We start from the raw sequence: 21565 nt of genomic DNA on the forward strand, positions 1-21565 counted from the left end.
CCACACACATACACAGTCTTTTAACTCCAGGATAGGTTCCAGCCTCTAGCAGATATGGACTCAGGCCTGCTGACACCAGTCTTTACACATTCCTTCAAAATTCATTCTTTATGCAATTACGATATTGGAAGATCAACATGATGTACTTACTTGCAGGTGTTTATACAGAAAGCCCCACTATTGTACTCGTCAGAGGTATCACAGCAATCTACAAAAGTGACAAGAAAGGAATGGTCTTTTATATCAAGACAAACGGCATTCGTAATTTTAAAAAATTACAAGAGTAAACTGTACAATACCTTTCGCATTGTCAATCATTTCAGTATGGCTCAATTACACTCCTTAACACCAATAGCATTGCTGCCACTCATGTGGCCCCTTGGGAAGATGCCATACTACAATAACAGAGGGGCTTCCTCACCCAACATGTCCTCTCCCTCTCACTTAGCAGAAGAAAACTATATGTGGTCCATCCCCCACACCAAACCCTCAAGAACAAAGAACACAGAACATTTTCACAGAATAGTCTTATGAATCAATGACTCTGAACACATATAACCAAGGGAATTTAAACCAAGTTGACCAAAATTTACCAGCGAGGATGTGTCAAATTCCCAAAAGAATTTCAATAAAACTGTGCCAAATACAAATCCCAGCCCTGCAGGCAGAACTTAAATTCAGGAAAGAGCACAGTTCTAGAGAATTTAACTCGACACAAATAATATTTCTAGCAATGTGAATAGTTTTCTTCCATAACTCTTGTGGGAAAGCAGCATACCAAGCCTAACCCACGGACTGAAATTCAAAGGAATGCAGAATGAACAGGGGCTAAAACAAATTTACATACATGGGAGATGGAACACACAAAATGTTGGAGGAACTCAGCAGGTCAAGCAGAATCTATGGTTGAAACAGTCAACGTTTTGGGCTAAGAACCTTCATCGGGACTCAGAGAATTAGTAGTTATAGTCTAACTCAGCAGAGGGTACACAAATTTCAGCAAGCAAATCTGATTTGAGTAATAACACTAATAGATTAGTTATCAAAAGTGAAGCACACATTTCAGCTACACTATTACAGAAGTTAGGTTTCCCCTCCCTAAGGTTTCTGTGCATATTATCCTATCCACTGCTCTAGCAACTGCCTGGCAGGTATATTTAATAATCGGCATTTTATTCCAGATTTTAGTTACAGTGGATTATGGTTAATTGGTCTATCAGTCAATCGGTGCAGCTGCTTATTTGAGACAACTCTTAAAGAACAAGCACAGTCAGGATTCCCAAGGCACTTATTTGGACAGGAGACGCTTGCCAGTTTCTAACTAGCGTCAGTTAGACACTACACCGTGCCGAGAGCAAAGAGTTTTTAAATAGCATCAGTTGCATGTTTGTGTTCAAAAACCAGCGATTTTTGTCATTGGTAGTTTGCAAGAAATATTTATTTATTGATTAACAGTGAGGAATAGGCCAGCTGGCCCTTCGAGCCACATCATCCCACAACCTCAATTTTACCGTAGTCTAAACAGAAGATAATTTACAATGACCAATTAACGTCTTTGGACCATGGGAGGAAACCAGGATACCTGGACAAAGCCCATGCAGTCACAAAAAGAATGTACAAACTCCTTACAGTCAACATCAGCAATAAAACCCAGGACACCAGGGTTGTAGAGCTTTATGCTAACCACTACACTACCATGCCATCCACAGTTTGATCATCAGCCATAAATCAATTTAGAATTGTTTTGCTAACTATGATTTCAACCATTCAGGCTTGGAGTTGCCAGGAAAAGCTGGCAGTGAAAAATGGAGATTTCACTCTTCAACAAGTTAGGAACTAGGAAGAATTTGAAGGTATTGACAATCATCTTGAATGCTACAATAAAAATGGAGAATGAGGATGTAATCATCAAAAGCATTGTTTGAAGGTATCCTTTAGTGCACTAGATGTCGGTGTTGGTTGTCCATGATATCTGACAATAATAGTGAAACGTGCCCGGGGAGTTTTTAAAGTGGAAAAGCTACTGCACTAGGACAATGCACTGAGAGTTTCACTCTCTCGATATTGGAAGTTGGGGTCCTGTGGTACAGATAGTTGTCACAAACTAGGGTTGCCCTTGGCTGCAGTGGATAACCATGACTTCTTCTGCGCCTTATCATGCCCTTCACTCTCCATGAAGCATTACAGAACCACCTTCTTGGCTGTTGGATCTCATCCATCCAGTACTCTGAGCTGCCTTAACATGCTAGGACAGACATGTTCCTATTTCACTAGGGTATGAGGCCCACCGGCTGCTTTATAAGTGGTGTACTGCAGTTGCATGCAAACAGCTACTTGGAGCCACAAGTGTGAACTGAGTGTCCAATGGGGACCAAAGGTGAGTACACTGCCCTAGAATGGACACAACAAGCCCCTTCATCAGAGGTACTACCTCTCCCTAGACACCCCATAGCATACACCGGACGAATTCCTCCATTGATTGCTATTAGGAAGTAGTACAGTTTTACGGTTCTGAAGCAGCATTGGTGGTGTTCTAATTTGTTCTACATTTCATTTAAATGCATAATTTGTTACTCAGTTAAATGGTAGTTTGTCTTTTTATACCTCTTTAACTATTTTCACAAAGCTTCAGCTAATTCAGGCAGCCACTAATTGGGCAAAAACATATGGTCCCAATGTGTCCCAATTAAACAGAATTCACTGTACTTAAAAACCAATGATTCTGTGGTAGAATTTGAGCTATCAAGTTTACAGGCCATTAGAAACCTCGCCCAGTAACTTAAGTCACCAAACCCTTGTAATACATGTATGATACAGAATTATTTGCTTTGAATTGTCAACTTGGATGGTTTGAAAGGCAGTCAAGAGCAGGAATTCATGTTTGTTTTCTACTCAAGGCCAGACGAAAAGAGCTTCCCAGCTGTGCTCAGCAGAGAAAACCATGAAGCAGCTTGGCTTAGTGCTGCTTACAATACATCCATTGACCAGTGAACCAACATCATGAAACATGGCTTGACTTGCCTTTAAGGAAAGAATGCACGCAACTATGCCCCAACTAGCAGCATGGAATAATCTTAACCGCATCAACTAGCACTGAACTATTAATCCAAGTATTAAGTATCTTTCCTTGATACAAACCTGTCAGAATAAATCTTAGCTGTAATAACACCAAGTTTGCCATCACTAATTTGTCAGGGTGATAAGGTTTTGAAAATTAACAAGTGCCATTTAGCTGTTCAAGTAGATCCACAAAATCTGAATATACCCAACGATTTTAATAAATTACATGGTGAGCATCGAAGAGTACAATAGAACAGATGGATCTGAGAATATGGATCCATAATTCCTTCAAAATGGCATCACATGTAGATAGTCATAAAGAGCTTTTGGCACATTAGCCTTCATAAATCAGCTTTTAAAGTACAGAAGTTGCATAAGATATTGGTGAGGCCTAATATGAAGTATTGTGTGCAGCGCTGGTCACCTACCTATAGGAAATAAATAAGATTGAAAGAGCACAGAGAAAATTTACAAGGATGGTGCCACGACTTGAGGATCTGAGTTACAGGGAAAGGCTGAATAGGTTAAGGCTTTATTCCACATAGGAGAATGTGGGGAGATTTGAGCAAGGTATATAAAATTATGAGTGGTATTGATAAAGTTAAGGCAAGCAGGCTTTTTCCATTGAAGTTGGATGAGACTAGAACTAGAGGTCATAGGCTAAGAGTGAAATGTGAAATACTTAAAGGGAGCATGAAGAGAAACTCCTTCACTCAGAGGGCGGTGAGAGTGTGGAACAAGCTGCCAGAAGTGGGGGATTTGGTTGATTTCAACATTTAAGAGAAATTTGGACATGTTCACAGATGCGAGGGATATGAAGGACTATGATCCAGGTGAGGGTCTATGGGACTAAATAGAGTCATTGTGGGGCATGGACTAGATGGACCAAAAGGTTTGCATCTGTGCTGCAGCATTCTATGACTCTGTGATGTTCTCCTGAACATAATCAGCATATTCATCACAGCATATTGATAGCCACTGCTTGCTGTTGAAGCAGAGATGAGACAGAAATGAGATAGAAGTGGCATGTTAGCATAACACTATTACAGTGTCAGTGACTCAGATTGAATCCCTGTCATGGTCTGTGAGGAATTTGCACATCCTCCCCATGACCACATGGGTTTCTTCTGGATGTTCCAGTTTCCTCCCCCATTTCAAAGATGTACATACAGGTTGATTATTAGCTTAATTGGTCACAGAGGTACAATTAGCTGGCACAGGCTTGCTGGGCTGGAACAGCCTGTTACCATGCTGTACAAGCAGTCCCCAGCTTACGTACGAGTTCCGTTCCTGAGTTTGTCTTTAAGTCGGATATGTACGCAAGTTGGAACAAGTCCATCCGGTATTATTTAGCATCAGTTATTCAAACGTTTGTCTTAGTATATAGTATATATTTTACCTTTTTTATGCATATAAAACACTTAAGAAACGTATATATTCCAATAATTAAACCACTGCATTGCTTGGTAATAATTGTAGCTTTCATCGGGGCAAGGGCCTTTCACATGCTCCATTATTCTCACTATATCCTTAAAAATTGTTCCGATCATTGACCGACTGTAGCCTAATGCTTTTCCAATGACCGATGCATTTCAACTCTTTCCAAACACTATTATTTCCAATGTATTTTCAATTGCGATCACTTTCTATCAACGGAACAGAAACACTGCGGGCGGCGGGTCCCGACCTCCGCCGGCTCCCGAGGTCCGCTGGGTCCTCCTGCATTGAATTCCCCGAGTTCGAAAGTCCACCACACTGAAACAGGTTAAATGGGACAAGTGGGGCTGTGCTGGGTTTGGGTACTATATTTGATCCTCCACAATATTTCGCGTGGGAATTTAAACTGGAGGTGGCAGTGCTTCTTTTACAAGGTCGAGTTGCATGCTCAACATCAACCTGGCATGGATAGTACGGCAGTCACTGGATCGACATCAATGCGGCACAGGAGCAGTCTGTCACTGGATCGAACTTGGAAATCTCCATTCTCAAGTCCAGCGCTGATCTCACTGTCCCACCAGCCAACCGGAATGGGGTGGGGGGGGGGGGGCGGTCAAGGTGAATCTTGCTAAGAAAAATTTAAGCCAAATAAAAAGTTACACACTCAACACAGTGTCAACGGCAACAACTTAAAATGGTGGACGGCGTCGCAATCCGACTTAAAACGGCGGACGGCACTCTCCTCCCTCGGTTCGTAAGTATGAGTTGTCCTTAAGTCAGACATTCGTAACTCGGGGACTACCTGTACCCTTAAAGAAGTGGACACAGAACATGGTGAACTAAAGGAATCACAAGTACAGATATACCAGTTTGCCAAAAAGTCTAAGCTACAGCTTCCCAACCACTACTATAAATATATTAAGTACATTAAGTTTGCTGTGCTCTGGAACAAAAACTTTGCACCAAAAGCAAAGCAATGTTTATTCCTATTTATAAAGTGATTCTTACAACACATTTACAAATAAGAGACCATTGAGTCATAGGAAAGGTTAACTAAGGGTTATTAATCAGTAACTGAATTTTTATTGCTTTATGAATATTTATTAATAAATACAGAACTGCAATTAGAAGTTTCGCTATTTATTCTGAAATCATTCAAAAGACCTTAAGACAAAGGAGCAGAATTAGGCCATTTTGGCCTACTGAGTCTTGTAATCCCTCTCAACCCCATTCTCCTGCCATCTCCCCGTAACAATTGATGCCCTTACTAATCAAGAACCTATGAATATTACTTTTAAATATACCTCATGACTTGGCCTCCACAGCCATGAATTCTACAGGTTCGCCACCCTCTGCCTAAAGAAATTCCTTTACATCTCTGTTCTAAAAGGAGACACTTGTATTGTGAGGCTGTGCCCTCTGGTCCTCGACTGCCCCACTATAAGAAACCTCCCCTCCATGTCCAATCAATCTAGGCCTTTCATTGTTTGAAAGGTTTCAATGAGATTCTCCCCTCATTCTTCTGAAATCCAGTGAGGACTGGCCTGGAACCATCAAAAGCTCCTCATATGTAACCCTTTCATTCCTGTAATCATTCTTGTGAACTTCCTCTGGACCTTCTTCAATGCCAGCCCATCCTTTCTTAGACAGGGGCCCAAAACTGCTCACCATATTCCAAGCTGGTGGCAATGTCTTCTAAAGCCTCAGCATTACATCCTTGCTTTTGCTTTTATATTCTACTCCTCCCGAAAGGAGTGCCGACATTACAATGCTATCAATGCTAACAAAATCTTAAAAACAATATCTCATTCCTGCAACCACAACTTACATTAACTTAATGAGCCATTTGTGCAGTTCCACTTATGGCAACCTTGTCCCTTTATAGCTCTGGATTGAGAAAAGTGTTCATTATTTATTTGAAGAGCAGTAGTTTCTGATATGGCTGGAATACCCTAATCTTGTAATAAAAGCAAGCAAACCACATAAATTAAATAAAAATTATTGTGGAAATGGAGGAAAGATTTTTAGACTCCTCCATGCCAATAGCAGATGACAAATGTGATATCAAGGTCAGCTGGTCCAGATCAAGAACACAGGACTCAAGAGTAACATATGCAAAATGCTGGAGGAACTCAGCAGGTCAGGCTGCATCTATGGAAAGAAGCAAAAAGTCAACATTTTGGACTGAGATCCTTCATCAAGCCCTGATAAAGTGGTTCAATCTTAAAAAATACACTGACTCTTCATTCCTTTCCATTAATACTGCCTGACCAGCTTATTTTCTCGAGCATTTTGCATGTTACCCTGGATTTCCAGCTTGTGCAAGATCCCTTGTGTTTATGTACAGGATTCAAGAGGCTTTTTCACAGCACTGTACTCCTGCATCAAAAAGAACTACATTCAATCATTCCTAGAATTCTTGCCCCCAGTGACTGCTTATCCCTGAAGCATCCAATCACTGCTCACAGAAACCTCAATAAGAAACCAAATTTGTAAAAGTTGGCAGAAATACTCTATGGTACACTGAACCATTATCCAGGAAACCTGGAGCCAGAATGGCAGTTCAATCTGCTGGCTCTATGCCTCCATGAAGGAGGCATCTAATGCAGACTGGTTTACTATTGCCACATGTACTGAAATAGAGTAAAAGTTTGTTTTGCACGTCATCCATGCAGACCATTTCACTGCATCAGTATATTAATAATGCAGAATATAGTGCTACTGTTAGAGTGAATATAAGACACTAACAATAAAAATAATTCTTTCTCCTCTTTAAAACAAATTTTAATTAAAGAAAAAGTTCTAAGATCAGAATGCAGTCTATTTCTGCCCACCAGTTATAAGAGCACTTACCACATATGCCGTCATTCACACGGGAAGAGGGAATGTACCGAGGTCTGTGGCCTGCATTGGTGCAGTGGAAGTTGCCATTTGGACAGGCTGATGTTCCTAGTGAAGAGAATTCAGATCAGGTATTAACAACTCACTCAAAGCACAGTTAGCTATTCCATAAAGGGAGTTCAAAAAAAGGACCAGACTCTCTGCAGAAGGTTCTCTACAATGAATTCATTTGGTCCACTGATTCTGCTCTGGCATTTGATTTTGTATCTATAACTAAATGGCCCAAAAGGAGGAGAATCCTGTAATCTACCCACCACACTACCACAACAACAGGCAGCTGGTGTACACAGGCTGGATTTATATACAGGTGGCCCACATTTTTCAAATGTTCGCTTTATGACACCTCGCTGTTACGAAAGACCTACATTAGTTACCTGTTTTCGCTAACAGGTGTTTTCACTGTTGCGAAAAAAAACAGCCAAGCTGCTCACCTGGAACTCATTCTAGCCGCCATTGCTTAAACACATGGTTGTGAGCATCTGTGCTTTACGTTGATTTATTTTGTGCATCCGTTAGCAAGGTGAGTTCTAAGGTATCGGAAAAGCCTAAAAGAGCTTGTAAGGGTGTTATACTTAGCATAAAACTAGACATAATTAAGCGTTTCGATTGTGGTGAACGAAGTAAGGACATCGTCCGCGCGTTGAACTTGCCTCTGTCCACCATTCACACTATTTATACGCAGAGAGAAAGAATCCTGAAAGCTGCCGATGTTACTGCTGGCTCTGCTCGTAACAATGTGGTCTCTCTTTTTTGTACACCAGTCGGCATCCAATAATGGATAAAATGGGAAGTCTGTTACTTGAGTGGATTGATGGGTGTACAAAGCATAGTGTTCCATTAAGTTATCTTATACTCAGGAGAAATCAGTCTTTTTAATAAGCTGAAACAGAAAGCACTAGACGATGGTGATGAAAGTGTTGCAAAAGTGGAATTTAAAGATAGTCGTGAGTGGTTTGATCAGTTTCTGAGGTGAGGGCAGCTTCATAGCTTAAAGTTTACTGGAGAGAGTGCTTCAGCTGATACTGAAGCTGCCAAAAAGTTCCCAGCAGAACTGAAGAAAATAATTACAGAAGGTGGTTATTCATATAAGCAAGTGTTTAACTGTTACAAAATTGCAATTTATTGGAAAAAATTGCCGAGCACCCCAACCTCCAACAACTCAACCTAACACATCATCATCAGTGTGCTTGCAGTCTTCCTGATTCCAGTAAGTGAAACTACACTGTACATACATTATTTTTACTTTATATAGGCTGTGTATTTTTATGTGTTATTTAGTATGATATGGCAGCTTCATAGCTTAAAGGTTACTGGAGAGACTGCTTCCGCTACACTAATAGTGCTACGTAGTGAGATTTTCGCTATGCTAGACAGTACTGCAAAGATTGCAGAAAAGTATTTCTACTTTATATAGGCTGTGTATTTATCATATCACTCCTGCTTTTACTATATGTTACTGTTATTTTAGGTTTTGTGTGTTATTTGGCATGATTTTATAAGTTATTCTTTGGGTCTCTTTGGGTCTCACAAATTTTTCCCATATTAATAAAAGGTAATTGCTTATTCACTTTAAGACATTCTGGCTTACGAACCGTTTCATAGGAATGCTCTACCTTCGGCTAGCGGGGAAACATGTACTGCTGTTTACAACCTCGGGAGCTCTTTAAGCGTTTCACAATTAAATACAACCACAATGTGGAAATACAGAAGATAATCAGCATGTATGAATTTGCCAGTCAGCAGAGATACCTTTTTTTAAAAAAAAACAATGTTAGTATTAATGTAATCAGCCAGGACAATAGGAAAAATGACCCCTGATCAGTTCAAAATGGTGTTGCTGTATTTCTTTATAAATCAACCTCAGAACAAATGGCAAAAGACAAAATTCAGCCTTAGTTAATATAGTGAGACATAGCTCACAATAGATCTGCTCCCGTCACTGGGAAATCCCTGGAATCCACTTAGTTGGTATTGGAAAATTGTAACAGTCATGTAGTTAACAGTTTTACAAAAGGGAAATAGTATTTGATAAACACAAGGGCTTCTGATGCAAAAAAAACAGCGTGAATGAAGGTGAACCAGGAGAGGCAAGGTATTTGGCCATACAGAAGGAGCTAAAGGTCTGTGCACAAGATAAAGAGTGCAATGGAGCCTGGAGACCCAACATCATTTCCTCCTCGATATCAACATGCCCTGGATTATCTGTTATCTCGCTATCCTCCCTGGTAAATACCAATGCAAAGTACTTGTTTACCTCAGCCATTGCCTCTGGTTCTAGGCATAATTTTGGCCTCTGAGTAATCCTATCCGGTCCTGTTACCCTATTGTTCTTAATGTATAAAATAACCTTTAATCCCATTCATCAGTGAGTCATGTAGCCTGCATTTGCTGTTTAAGCCTTCTCCCACTTAATTAATATTCCTCTAAGGATCTAACCAACTTCAACTTCCTAGACCTTTATGTATGGTTCGCTTTGCTTTTTGAGTAAATTTACAACACATCTCATCAAGGTTCCCAAACCTTGCAATCCTTGCATTTCTGCCTCAGAGGAACATTTTGATCCTGAACTATGACCAGCCAACCTTTATGTCAGATGTGGCCTTTCCTATTAACAACTGCACCCAACACATGTTCCCATCTATGACCAACACTGTCATAACTAGACTCTCTCGCGTTTGAGTCTTAACCACATCTGAAAACTTGGGGAATTATGATCACTGTTCCCAAAATTCTCTCCCACTGAAGGGCAGGTTCATTCCCCAATTCAAGCTTGAGGAGGTCCCCATCTCTTGTTGGATAAGCTACATCAAGAAACTCTCCTGAATGCACCCAATAAATTTTGCCCCATCTATGTGTCTGGCACCGAGTTCCAGATGATGGCAAATTCCAGAAGATTTACGTTGAGTTAAGAAACATCATACTTGGCTCTATGCAGCTGTTCAGACTATTCCCCACAGTAAGAGACAAAACAGGCTCACAGCTCCATCACTTTAGATGACCATCAGCAGCACCATGTGGAACAGGCAAGTTTATAAACTGGTACATTAACAAATCTGCACAGGCAAATTAAATTTGCACTTAAAAGTGACAGTCTTACACTCTGAATTCTCACCAAAAATAAATTTGCTAACAACACTTAATAAGAACACCACCTTCAAAAAACTGGTTTAAGGATAACACTTCAAGAAGGAACTTAAGATAATTCAAGATGCAATATAATCTTGAAATTTTATGTACCCCAAATGCAAATTTTAATGACAACACTGGTCCCACATTTATGCAACAAAAAGTGACAAGTTTCTTTAGTTCTCCTACATAGATCACTGAAACACTTAGCTCATAAGCTATGTTAAATATAAATATATTTCACTGGGTATAAAATTAGTTTTTGCAGATGAGATACACTTACAACCTGTGCCCATCAAATGCTTTAGAAATTAGCACACCAACTGCCCTCAGAAAAAGAAACATGTCAAGAAATTATTAATAGATCTTATTACTAACAAGTAGGCATAGAGGACAAACTTCTTTTAATAACATACTAATCTTAGAAATTATTGTCTTCCATTTTATTGACACCAGGAGACTACACTGTGTTAAGGCCATTCAAATTACAGAAAATCGCCCTTGAAGACATCACGTTATCCAAACTTTATTGTTTTTAAATGTGTTTCTTGATGTGCATATAAATGTGGTTTTGAGTTACAGAAAAATGTAATAAAGGTTCTTATTTTACTAAACAATGATCACCCGCCATCTACCTCCCACCATAGGAGTCATCTGTACAATACACTAACACATAAACATACACAATGAAGAATGAATCGCTCAATTAGTAATGCAGAGGTAATCAAACTTTCAATTTAGTTCAATTTTAAAATAATTCATCTAACCTGGTTCATCCGAGCCATCCTTGCAGTCACAGTAATCATCATTCACCTCATGGAATGGAATGGTTTTCGAGCCGTCCAGACACGTAAATGGTTTGTTCTCCTCGTAAAACTGCTGATCTACTAGAACAGGACTACAAGTTACAGGTGAAAAGTCTGGATTTTATCCCCCATGCAATTCTTCCCACTAGTTCCATCGTAACTGAAAAAGATTACAATTGTCTGTGTTCCCCACACCTTCTAAAACTTCAGGAAGGCTGAAGTGTTACTTTTTCTCCTAATGAACTACAATCTTCAGTCATTATGAGGGGATTTACTGGTATTTATGCAAATATCCTACGTCAAATAATAGTCAGCCAAGTAGTATTGGAAAAACAGCTACCAACTCTCAGTATCCATCCTCATACAGCATACTGGTCAATATCAGGATCCTTTACAACCTTTACTTTCCCTTCAAGCATTTATACAGTTCCTCCTCGAATGCATACTGGTTATTTTTCATCCAACTTTACTTGTCTTAATGGCTCTGATGCATGAAAGCCTGGCTTGGTTCGCAGCCAGTAATGATAAAGACCACATTTCATTGGTGCAGTACCTAGACATTAGATTGTCAAGACACAGATACACCACACTACCAACTGAAAATTGGCCTGGAACATTTGCTTCCATCACCACCCCAGGCAGCATATGAATGAGATGTTTAAGAGGCTCTTAGACAGGCACATGAATGTGCAGGAAATGGATGGACAGAGACATTGTGTAGCCAGGGGCGAGATTAGTTTAGTTGAGCATATATTTGCTAATTTAACTAGCTCATCATAACTTTGTGGACCAAAATTCCTATGATCGTGCAGTACCATTCTATGTTCCAACTGAATGTCTGTAAATGCCATTGTCCCTGATAAGCAGCACCATTTTAACTGACTCACATGGTAGCTAATTTAGCAACTTACTCAATATGGTTGGTAATCTATAACTACATTAAAACACTTATGAAGTACAGTCACTTTTGTAAGTGCCTCAGACAATTAACACGTTGAAAAGCCTCCAGAACATTTAATTCTGGAAAGATAGAATAACAGAAGTCCACCATCTGAGCCTGCACCACCATTTGACCACAATCATGGCCAAGAATCAAAACTCAGTACCCTACCACAAACATCACCCCATACTCCCTGCAATCTTTAGAAACACATTCTATTCCTTCCTGAATATGTTTAATGATTTGGTTGGTAGACAAAGTCGCATTTATTGTCATATGCACAAGTCCATGTATGCACATATGCAATAAAAAGCTTACTTGTGGCAGCATCACAGGCACATAGCATCATGGCAGTAGGTAATTCCACAGGGTCACCACCATCTGTGAGGGGGAATCTTCTCATTTCAGGTCTAAAATTTCACCCCTTATCCTTAAAGAACATGAATCCTGGTCCTGGACTCCACAGCAAATGGAGACATTCTTCCTGCATCTACACTGTGCAGTCCTGTTAGAATCTTGTACATTGCTATGAGATCCCCAAACCTCCATGGGGGGGCGGGGGGGGGTGTGGAGGAGAATAAGTGATATCCAGGCATACAGAAATCGTCCTTTATCTTCCAGTGCTGTCCTGTGTCCTGTCGCACTACCACCAAAGATCTTTACTAAAGGTTTTGAGGATCAGCTGGAAGGACAGGTACACTAACACCAGTGTTAGGCCAACATGAACAAGAACATGAAATTGCGGAAACTTGTAAAATTAGTTAGCTCCATCATGCGTACTAGCCTCTGTAGTATCAAAGACATCTTCAAGGAGCTATGCCTTAGGAAGACAGCAACTATCAGTGACGACACTCACCACCCAGGTCATACCCTCTTCTCATTGTTATCAACAGAAAGAGGTACAGAAGCCTGAAGGCACATGCTCAGCAATCAGGAACAGCTTCCTCCCCTCTGCCATCTGATTTCTAAATGTACCTATTAACACTACCTCACTACATTTTTTTTTACACACTAGTTATTTTAAATATATACACACACATGCAAACGCACTTACTATAAATCAATTTTTTCTCCTCTACGTTTATCAAGTACTGCTGCCATAAAGTTAAAAAATTACATAACATATGCCAGTGATGTTAAACCCAATTCTAATTCTGACCCCCATCATGATAAAGCAACACCAACTCCCATGGTCATGTCATCCAGATGCCTAACTCGCGTCGTCTCCAAACAGATCCTTTACTCTATATTAAAAGGTCAGCGAGACCCTGGTGGGCAAAAGAAATGCTTCGAAAATAACATCAAAATCAGCCAAATAAATACATTACATCCAAAAGCTGAGGAGACATTGCACTCAATAGACACACCTGCAGGAAATTTGTTCAAAAGGGAGCTGTGCTACCTTGACAGCAATCTTTGTTGGGCCAGAGAACAAGCAGCAGCTGTGAAAGCAGAGACTGAACAACAAAAAGACCATCTACTAACCACAGCTGCCATTTACTCTTGCTCGCACTGCATCAGAACATGTGGATCCCAAGTCAGCCTCAACAGCCACCTGAAGACCCACCAATATCTCAGTAACATCTGGATCTGACGAATTCAATAGATCAAATTTGAATGAAGTGATTGCACGACTATAACCTATATTACAACCTGAACTGGCATACATGATCTCACTGTGACATTTTCACTGAAAGGCCAGAACTTTTCACAGTACCATACGGAACACTGTCTATGTGCTGGACTCTTTGGAGTTGGAATGGAACTTTCTGACAGAGGCAATAGTACAATCAGTGAGCTCAGGTTACCACGTGATACTCATCTGCCTCATTTATAGTAAACTCAAAGTTAAACCTAGGGGAGACATCACGTGATGACGTAGGATCGAGACGTGGAAATCCAGCTCTCCCGTAAAAAAACTAATAAATTAATGTTTAATCGAAGAAAAGTTGGTAAATATTTTCTAAAGACTATGTCTAAACTACTCAGGATTTTCCTTAGATATGCCTCCTAAACAGACAAAGAAGAAAACTTCTACTTTGAAGACAGTACAAGCTGGTCCGGCCACCATGAAGAAGCCAACTGCATCTGCATCAACTGCACCTCACCTCTGGCAATACAGAACAGGAATCGGCGACAACATCAACAGTCTCCAAGAAGGAACAACAGGAACTGCGCGTGCACGCAGGAAGGGGCATGCGCAAATGTGAGCAATTTGAATTACAAATCCCAGCTACGATTGGAAGCAGAAGTGAAAATGAACCCAAGGTGGATTTGGATTCTCTGGAACATACAGATGAAGATAAGGAGGTAAAAGAAGAACAGGAAAAGATTGGAGGTTGAAGATATTCTGGAGACATACACAATAGACAATAGGTGCAGAAGTAGACCATTCGGCCCTTCGAGCCTGCACCGCCATTTTGAGATCATGGCTGATCATCTACTATCAATACCTGGTTCCTGCCTTGTCCCCATATCCCTTGATTCCCCTATCCATAAGTTACCTATCTAGCTCCTTCCTGAAAGCATCCAGAGAATTGGCCTCCACTACCTTCCGAGGCAGTGCATTCCAGACCCCCACAACTCTCTGGGAGAAGTAGTTTTTCCTTAACTCTGTCCTAAATGACCTACCCCTTATTCTCAAACCATGCCCTCTGGTACTGGACTCTCCCAGCATCTGGAACATATTTCCTGCCTCTATCTTGTCCAATCCCTTAATAATCTTGTATGTTTCAATCAGATCCTCTCTCAATCTCCTTAATCCAGCATGTACAAGCCCAGTCTCTCTAACCTCTCTGCGTAAGACAGTCCAGACATCCCAGGAATTAACTTCGTGAATCTACGCTGCACTTCCTCTGCAGCCAGGATGTCCTTCCTTAACCCTAGAGACTAAAACTGTACACAATACTCGAGGTGTGGTCTCACCAGGGCTCTATACAAATGCAGGAGGATTTCCTTGCTCTTGTACTCAATTCCTTTGTAATAAAGGCCAACATTCCATTAGCCTTCTTCACTGCCTGCTGCACTTGCTCATTCACCTTCAATGACTGATGAACAAGGACTCCTAGATCTCTTTGTATTTCTCCCTTACCTAACTCTACACCGTTCAGATAATAATCTGCCTTCTCGTTCTTACTCCCAAAGTGGATAACCTCACACTTAAGAGAAGCTTTGGCACAAATAATGTGTGAATTAAAAGAATTAAAAACATTAAAAATAATAAAAGATGATATTAAAAATATGAAGACTATGTTTGATAAAATGGCAAAAAAACAGGAGAAAATGGGCAAGAAAGTTAAAAAGCTGGAAGAAATAACGGGAGACACTATTGAGAGAGTGAATAAAATGGTAGATAATATTCTTGCCTGGACATCAGAAAGAAAACGACTGTTGGAAAAAATAGATGAGCTTGAAAATTTTAGTAGACAAAATAATATTAAAATTGTTGGTCTTAAAGAAGGGATAGAGGGAGAGGATTCAATAGAAATTTTTCAAAAATGGATCCCAGAAAATTTGGAAATGGAAGAGGGAACCCAGTTGATTGAAATTGAAAGGGTCCACAGAGCCTTAAGACCAAAACCTCAACCTGATCAAAACCCATGACCAATCTTGATTAAAATGCTTACGATATCAAGATAAAGAAAAGATCCTGAAGGCGGCTGCCCAATGTGCCAGAAAGAGAAATGACCATTCATGATAGAAGAGAAAGCAGTTCTTTTCTATCCTGATATAAGTTATGACCTTTTGAAGAGAAAGAAGGAATTTAACCCAGCGAAAAAAGTTTTATGGGAAAAGGGTTATAAATTTATATTGCGCCACCCGGCAACACTGATAATTTTTTTGGATGATGGAAAAAGATGATTTTTTACTGATCATCAGGATGCAGAGAAGTTTGCACAAGAACTCCCAAATATTCACTAGACACAGTAAAGATTTAAAAGTGAAACAGATTAAAAATGAAGACGGGGATACTGAAGTGAGTTGATGGACATTAAGGACAGAAGAATATTTAAATATACTTTTAATTATATGATACGGGGGAGAAAGGTAAAAATTTGAGAAATAATAATCGAGAGTAGTGATATTATTTTTTCTTCTCTTATATATACTTTTTCATGTTACGGGGGAGCTGGGGGAACTTTGGATCGATCGCTATGGGATTCACGTGTGTAATCATGGCGTTTGCCATGACCCGCACAATGGACGGGGGTAATGTTGTTTTTTTTCATTCACAACATTAGCAGGGGGTTTTTTTGTTTTTTTTCTTTATAATCTATTTTTCTTTTATCTTTCTTTCTTTGCCTGGATGATCAGAGGGGAGACACATAGCAACACGGAGAATTTTAAAATAATTCCTCAAGGTACTATGAGAATTGAAATATTATGTATTATTATAGACTGGAGTAGCCCTGTTAAAAATAATGACTAATTTACTGAATTTTTTAAGTTTTAATGTTAATGGGCTTAAGAATGGGTGGAAAGAAAAAGAATTTTAACATACATTAAGAAAATGAAAATAGATATAGCTTTTATACAAGAAACACATTTAACAGAGATAGAACATCAGAAATTAAAGAGAGATTGGGTCAGAAATGTTATACAGCTTCATTTAATTCAAAAGCGAGGGAGGTTGCAATTTTGGTCAACAAAACTTTACCAATTAAAATACAAAATGTATTACGAGTGAATCTGCAGATGCTGGAGATAAATAAAAACACAAAATGCTGGCAGAACTCTGCAGGCCAGACAGCATCTATGGGAGGAGGTAGTGACGATGTTTCGGGCCGAAACCCTTCATCAGGAGTGAAGTAACATGGGATGGTCAAAGGGGGGGGGGGGGGGGAGATAAGAAGTGGGGGAAGGGATAAAGTAGAGAGCGAAGTGATAGGTTGAAGGGAAATGGGCTGGGGGAAGGTGGAGAATTATGGGTAATAAAAGAGAAAGAAAGGTAGGGCTGGGGGGAGATTGCATTGAGGGGAGAAAAAAGAGAAAGAGAACCAGACTGAAATAATAGATAGGGATGGGGGTAAGGGGGGGCAGGGGTATCAACGGAGGTCTGTGAGTTGGATGCTCATGCCAGCAGGTAGGAGGCTACCCAGGCAGGAGATAAGGTATTGCTCCATCGACCTGCGCACTGCCTCATCTTGACGGTAGAGGCGGCCATGGACAGACATGTCAGAGTGGGAGTGGTCTGTGGAATTGAAGTGTGTGGCCACAGGGAGATCCCGCCACTGCTGGAGGACTGAGTGCCGGTGTTCGGCGAAACGGTCTCCCAGTCTGCAGCGGGTCTCCCCAATGTATAAATGGCCACATCGGGAGCACCGGATACAGTATATCACCCCAGTTGACTCGCAGGTGAAGCGATGCCTCATCTGAAAGGACTGTCGGGGGCCTGGGATGGTGTGGGGGCAGGTGTAGCACTTCTTTCATTTGCAGGGATGAGTGCCCAGAGGGAGGTCGGTGGGGAGGGATGGGGGGGATGAATGGACAAGGGAGTCGCATAGGGAGTGATCCCTGCGGAAAGCTGAGAGTGGGGGGGTGGGAGGGGAAGATGTGGCTGGTGGAGGGATCACGTGGGAGGTGGTGGAAGCTACGGAGGATTATACGTTGGATCTGTAGGCTGGTAGGGTGATAGGTGAGAACCAGGGGAACCTTTAATTCAAAATAAACTTATCCCTTTTACAATGGATAATCAACTTTTATATAACTGGTTTCACAAAGGGATTAGATATATAGGAGACTATTTTGAAGGAGGTATATTAATGTCATTTGACCAATTAAAGAATAAATATAAAATATCAAATAACACTCTTTTCTGTTATTTCCAATTAAGGGCTTATTTAAGAGATAAACTGGGTCAAACAATGTTATTGCCGAAACCTAATGAAATAGAAACTTTAATTCATAAAGGAAAATTTAAAAAAATTATTTCTGGTATGTATAATTTGATTCAAAAACAGGCAATTAAACAAGGAATTCATAAGTCAAGACAAAAATGGAAAACTGATTTGAGTATTAAAATTGATGAAACAGGTTGGTCAAGATTATGTCTTGACAGTATGACAAATACAATAAATGTTCGACTAAGATTAGTACAATATAACTTTTTACATCAAATATATATTACACCACAAAAAATAAATAGATTAAACTCAAATTTATCTGATCAATGTTTTTGACGTAATCAAGAAATTGGTACTTTTTTTACACTCTACTTGGTCCCGTTTTAAAATTCAACCTTTTTGGACAAATGTAAGAGTTTTATTGGAACAAATTATTGGAATACAACTTCCACATAATCCAACATTACTTTTACTAGGCGATATTGAAGGGATAAAATCGAAATTCAAATTGAATAAATATCAGAAAGAATTCATAAAAATTGCATTGGCCAAAAAGGCTATTGCAGTTACTTGAAAATCGGATTCATACTTAAGTATAGATTGTTGGAAGAATGAAATTTTTAGCTGCATTCCACTTGAAAAAATTACTTATAATTTAAGAGATAAATTTGAAATATTTCTGAAAATTTGGCGCCCTTATTTACAAAACATAGGATTAAATATATAGGTGCTCCGAAGATAAAATTATTGGTTATCTGGGGAAAGAAATGAATATACATATTAAAGCTATTATGAACTCCAAGGAGCAGGTGGGGATCTTCCGATATCCAGGCATTCTTTCTTTTTTCTACAGGGATATGTTAGGGGGAGGGGTTAAGGGGAGGGGGGGGAAGGGTTGGTAACTTGTTTTCTTTCTGTAACCTATTTTAAAAGTTAAACCTACATTCCCAGACTGCTGTGTCTTCCTTTGAATTAGTTTTAATATTTTGAAGTTAAAAAACATAACATTGGTGACGAGGTATTTTTAAAATGAACCTGAGTTACAAAAAGTAGAACACAAGTTCTTTGGAAGGGAAGACATAATCGAGTTTTTTTTTAAGTCTGAAAATGGAAGAATTCACAGGTTCATAAAGCATGAATACCTGCTGATAATCATAAAGAAAAGCATAACTGGCTGGCTACAGCAGAAAGGTTGACGCATTTAATTATACACAAGGTAAATGGAATATGTATACTGTGCTAATTCAACAGTATTTTGAAAACAAATGAAATAGCCAATGAGAAATGAGTACCAATTTTGCTGAGTTCATTGGGTTTAAAGGCATACAGTTTGCTTTGCAGTTTGACTGCACCAACCAAACTGAAGCTATTAATGATTGCAGAACGCTTTAGGTTTCATAAGCGGAATCAAAAGGAAGTCCATCTCAGTATAGGTGGCTGAATTGAGAACTGTCAGTTTGGTCATGGGCTTAATGATTCACTGAGAGATCGTTTTGCTTATCAAATCTTAAAAAAAACATTCAAAAATGACTCCTAACTGAAGCACAACTCCCATTTTAAAAGAAAAATTGCTGTTTCAGTGAAACCACAGAGAGAGATGCAACTGAACTGCAATCAAGAAAGATAGTGGGCACGAACAAATTTTATAACGTCTAAACAGAAAAAACGGCATGTCTGAACAAATTGTGTTTCTGTTGAGGCAAGGGCTTATATACACCAAACAAACACGGGTTTAAAGGTGAAACTTGCAGAAAATGCAACAAAGTAGGACACACACACAGAGCATGTCGGGCAGACAAAAATATAAATGGTCTGCACAGAGAACAGCACTAATCTGCATGCTGTTGATGAAAAATCTGAAAATGAGTGACACAAGACTGGGTAAGTAGCCTTGAGATTTAGAATGTGAAAACTAACAGACAAGCAATATGGCTTACACCAGAAGTGAACAGCAGATTAATTATAATGGAATTGGACACTGGCTCAGCTGTTTCAGTCATTACACAAAATCAGTGAATGGCATTTCGAAGAAACTGAAGCCTGCAGATATTCAACAAAGAACTTGAACTGGAGAAAAGATAACTCCTGTGGGAATGACATTCATGACAGTGACATAGTACAACCAACAAGCCACATTAGGCTTATATATGGCAAAACAGGAGGGCCAGCATTGTGGGGGCATGACTGCCTGAGACAACTACAACCTGATCGGAGATCCATCCACTATTTGCATGCCACATCCCCTACAATGAAGCCAACTGAAAGTGAATTAAGGATACTGAATAATGCCACAACTATTTCCATGGTGTACACTGTGAACTGTTCCTCAGAGGACAAACAGGAGTTGGTAACAACCGTGTGCCTCTCGTCAGATAGCATACTGGACCAAGGAAGGGCCATGTTGCTCAGAGTAAGTGTGAAAGCGCCAAAAGCAGCGGCTAGACTCTAACAGTTTTTGTAGACAACGTATTTAAGAAAGCTTTTGATGTTTATCAGGCAGTTACTTACAAAATGCGGCTTGGTTTTAAGCTGGAAGAGTTCAAGGAGCTTCAGGAAATTTGTAAGCATTCGGCTTTTGTAAGTACAAAGAAACAGAATTTACTCTGCGAGCATTAACGTTATTGCATGAACTTCAAATGGGAGATAAAAAGCTGCTTGTGAAAGTAGACACTAAGACCAAAGCTCAGATAGATGAATGGAAGGCCAAAAAGAAAATTGTCATTAAAGATACGAAAACAAGATTCATCAGATGTTGTGGATGAGGAAACCTACAAGAGGGACCAGGTTGCAAGGGGAGCAAAATGAAGGATAAGAGAATACTCCAGTTAACTAAATGCACCTTCTCAAGATCAAAATGCACAAACAGAAAAATGAAGGTAGCTACCACTGTCAGAACTACTTCCTGCAGCTTGAGTCATCTCCGACAACCAGCATAAAGACGGCACCAGAGCCTGAGATTGCTTCATGGCCACAAGTTTCACCTGCCAAGTACAGTGATCCACCTTGTCCAGAGAAGCATTATCCCTAGAGTAAGAAATCATCCACATCAACTAAATCTTTAGGCCTAAAAGGGACACTCAAAATGTACTATGCTGTGGATGTCTGTATGCAAGTTACAAAACATAACAGAAACTTTAAAATATCAGTCTGTTGATGAATAAAGTTAGTTACACTTCAATCCAAGCCAAGGGAAAAAACTATGTATTCGCAGCCAGCTCCATCATAGGTACTAGTCTGCCCACAATCAAGGAGATTTTCAAAAAGGACCATCACCATCCAAAATATGCCCTCTTTTCATGGCTACCATCAGGGAGGAGGTACAAAAGCCTGAAGATGCACACTCAACATTTTATGAACAGCTTCTTCCCCCTCCAACATCAGTCCATGAACCCACAAACACAATCTCACTCTTTTGTTCTCCTGCTGGCACTATGTTTTTTTTCATTACAGTA

General features: G+C 39.8%; 1 protein-coding gene across 2 annotated transcripts in view; it reads right to left on the reverse strand.

Moving 5' to 3' along the window:
• Window positions 1-21565, reverse strand: part of prkcsh (protein kinase C substrate 80K-H) — a 106561-nt gene that overhangs the window by 80774 nt on the left and 4222 nt on the right. Inside the window, exons 2-4 of one of the 2 annotated variants that reach the window (XM_059991896.1) lie at window positions 11292-11411; window positions 7351-7446; window positions 151-208 (exon numbers count right to left, since the gene is read on the reverse strand). In XM_059991896.1, the coding sequence (XP_059847879.1) occupies window positions 151-208; window positions 7351-7446; window positions 11292-11411 (274 nt within the window). The remainder of the gene's footprint in view (window positions 1-150; window positions 209-7350; window positions 7447-11291; window positions 11412-21565) is intronic. The other variant, XM_059991897.1, reaches the window with a different exon arrangement.

The sequence above is a fragment of the Hypanus sabinus genome, chromosome 16, assembly GCF_030144855.1.
Source record: "Hypanus sabinus isolate sHypSab1 chromosome 16, sHypSab1.hap1, whole genome shotgun sequence".
Classification (NCBI taxonomy): Eukaryota; Metazoa; Chordata; class Chondrichthyes; order Myliobatiformes; family Dasyatidae; genus Hypanus; species Hypanus sabinus.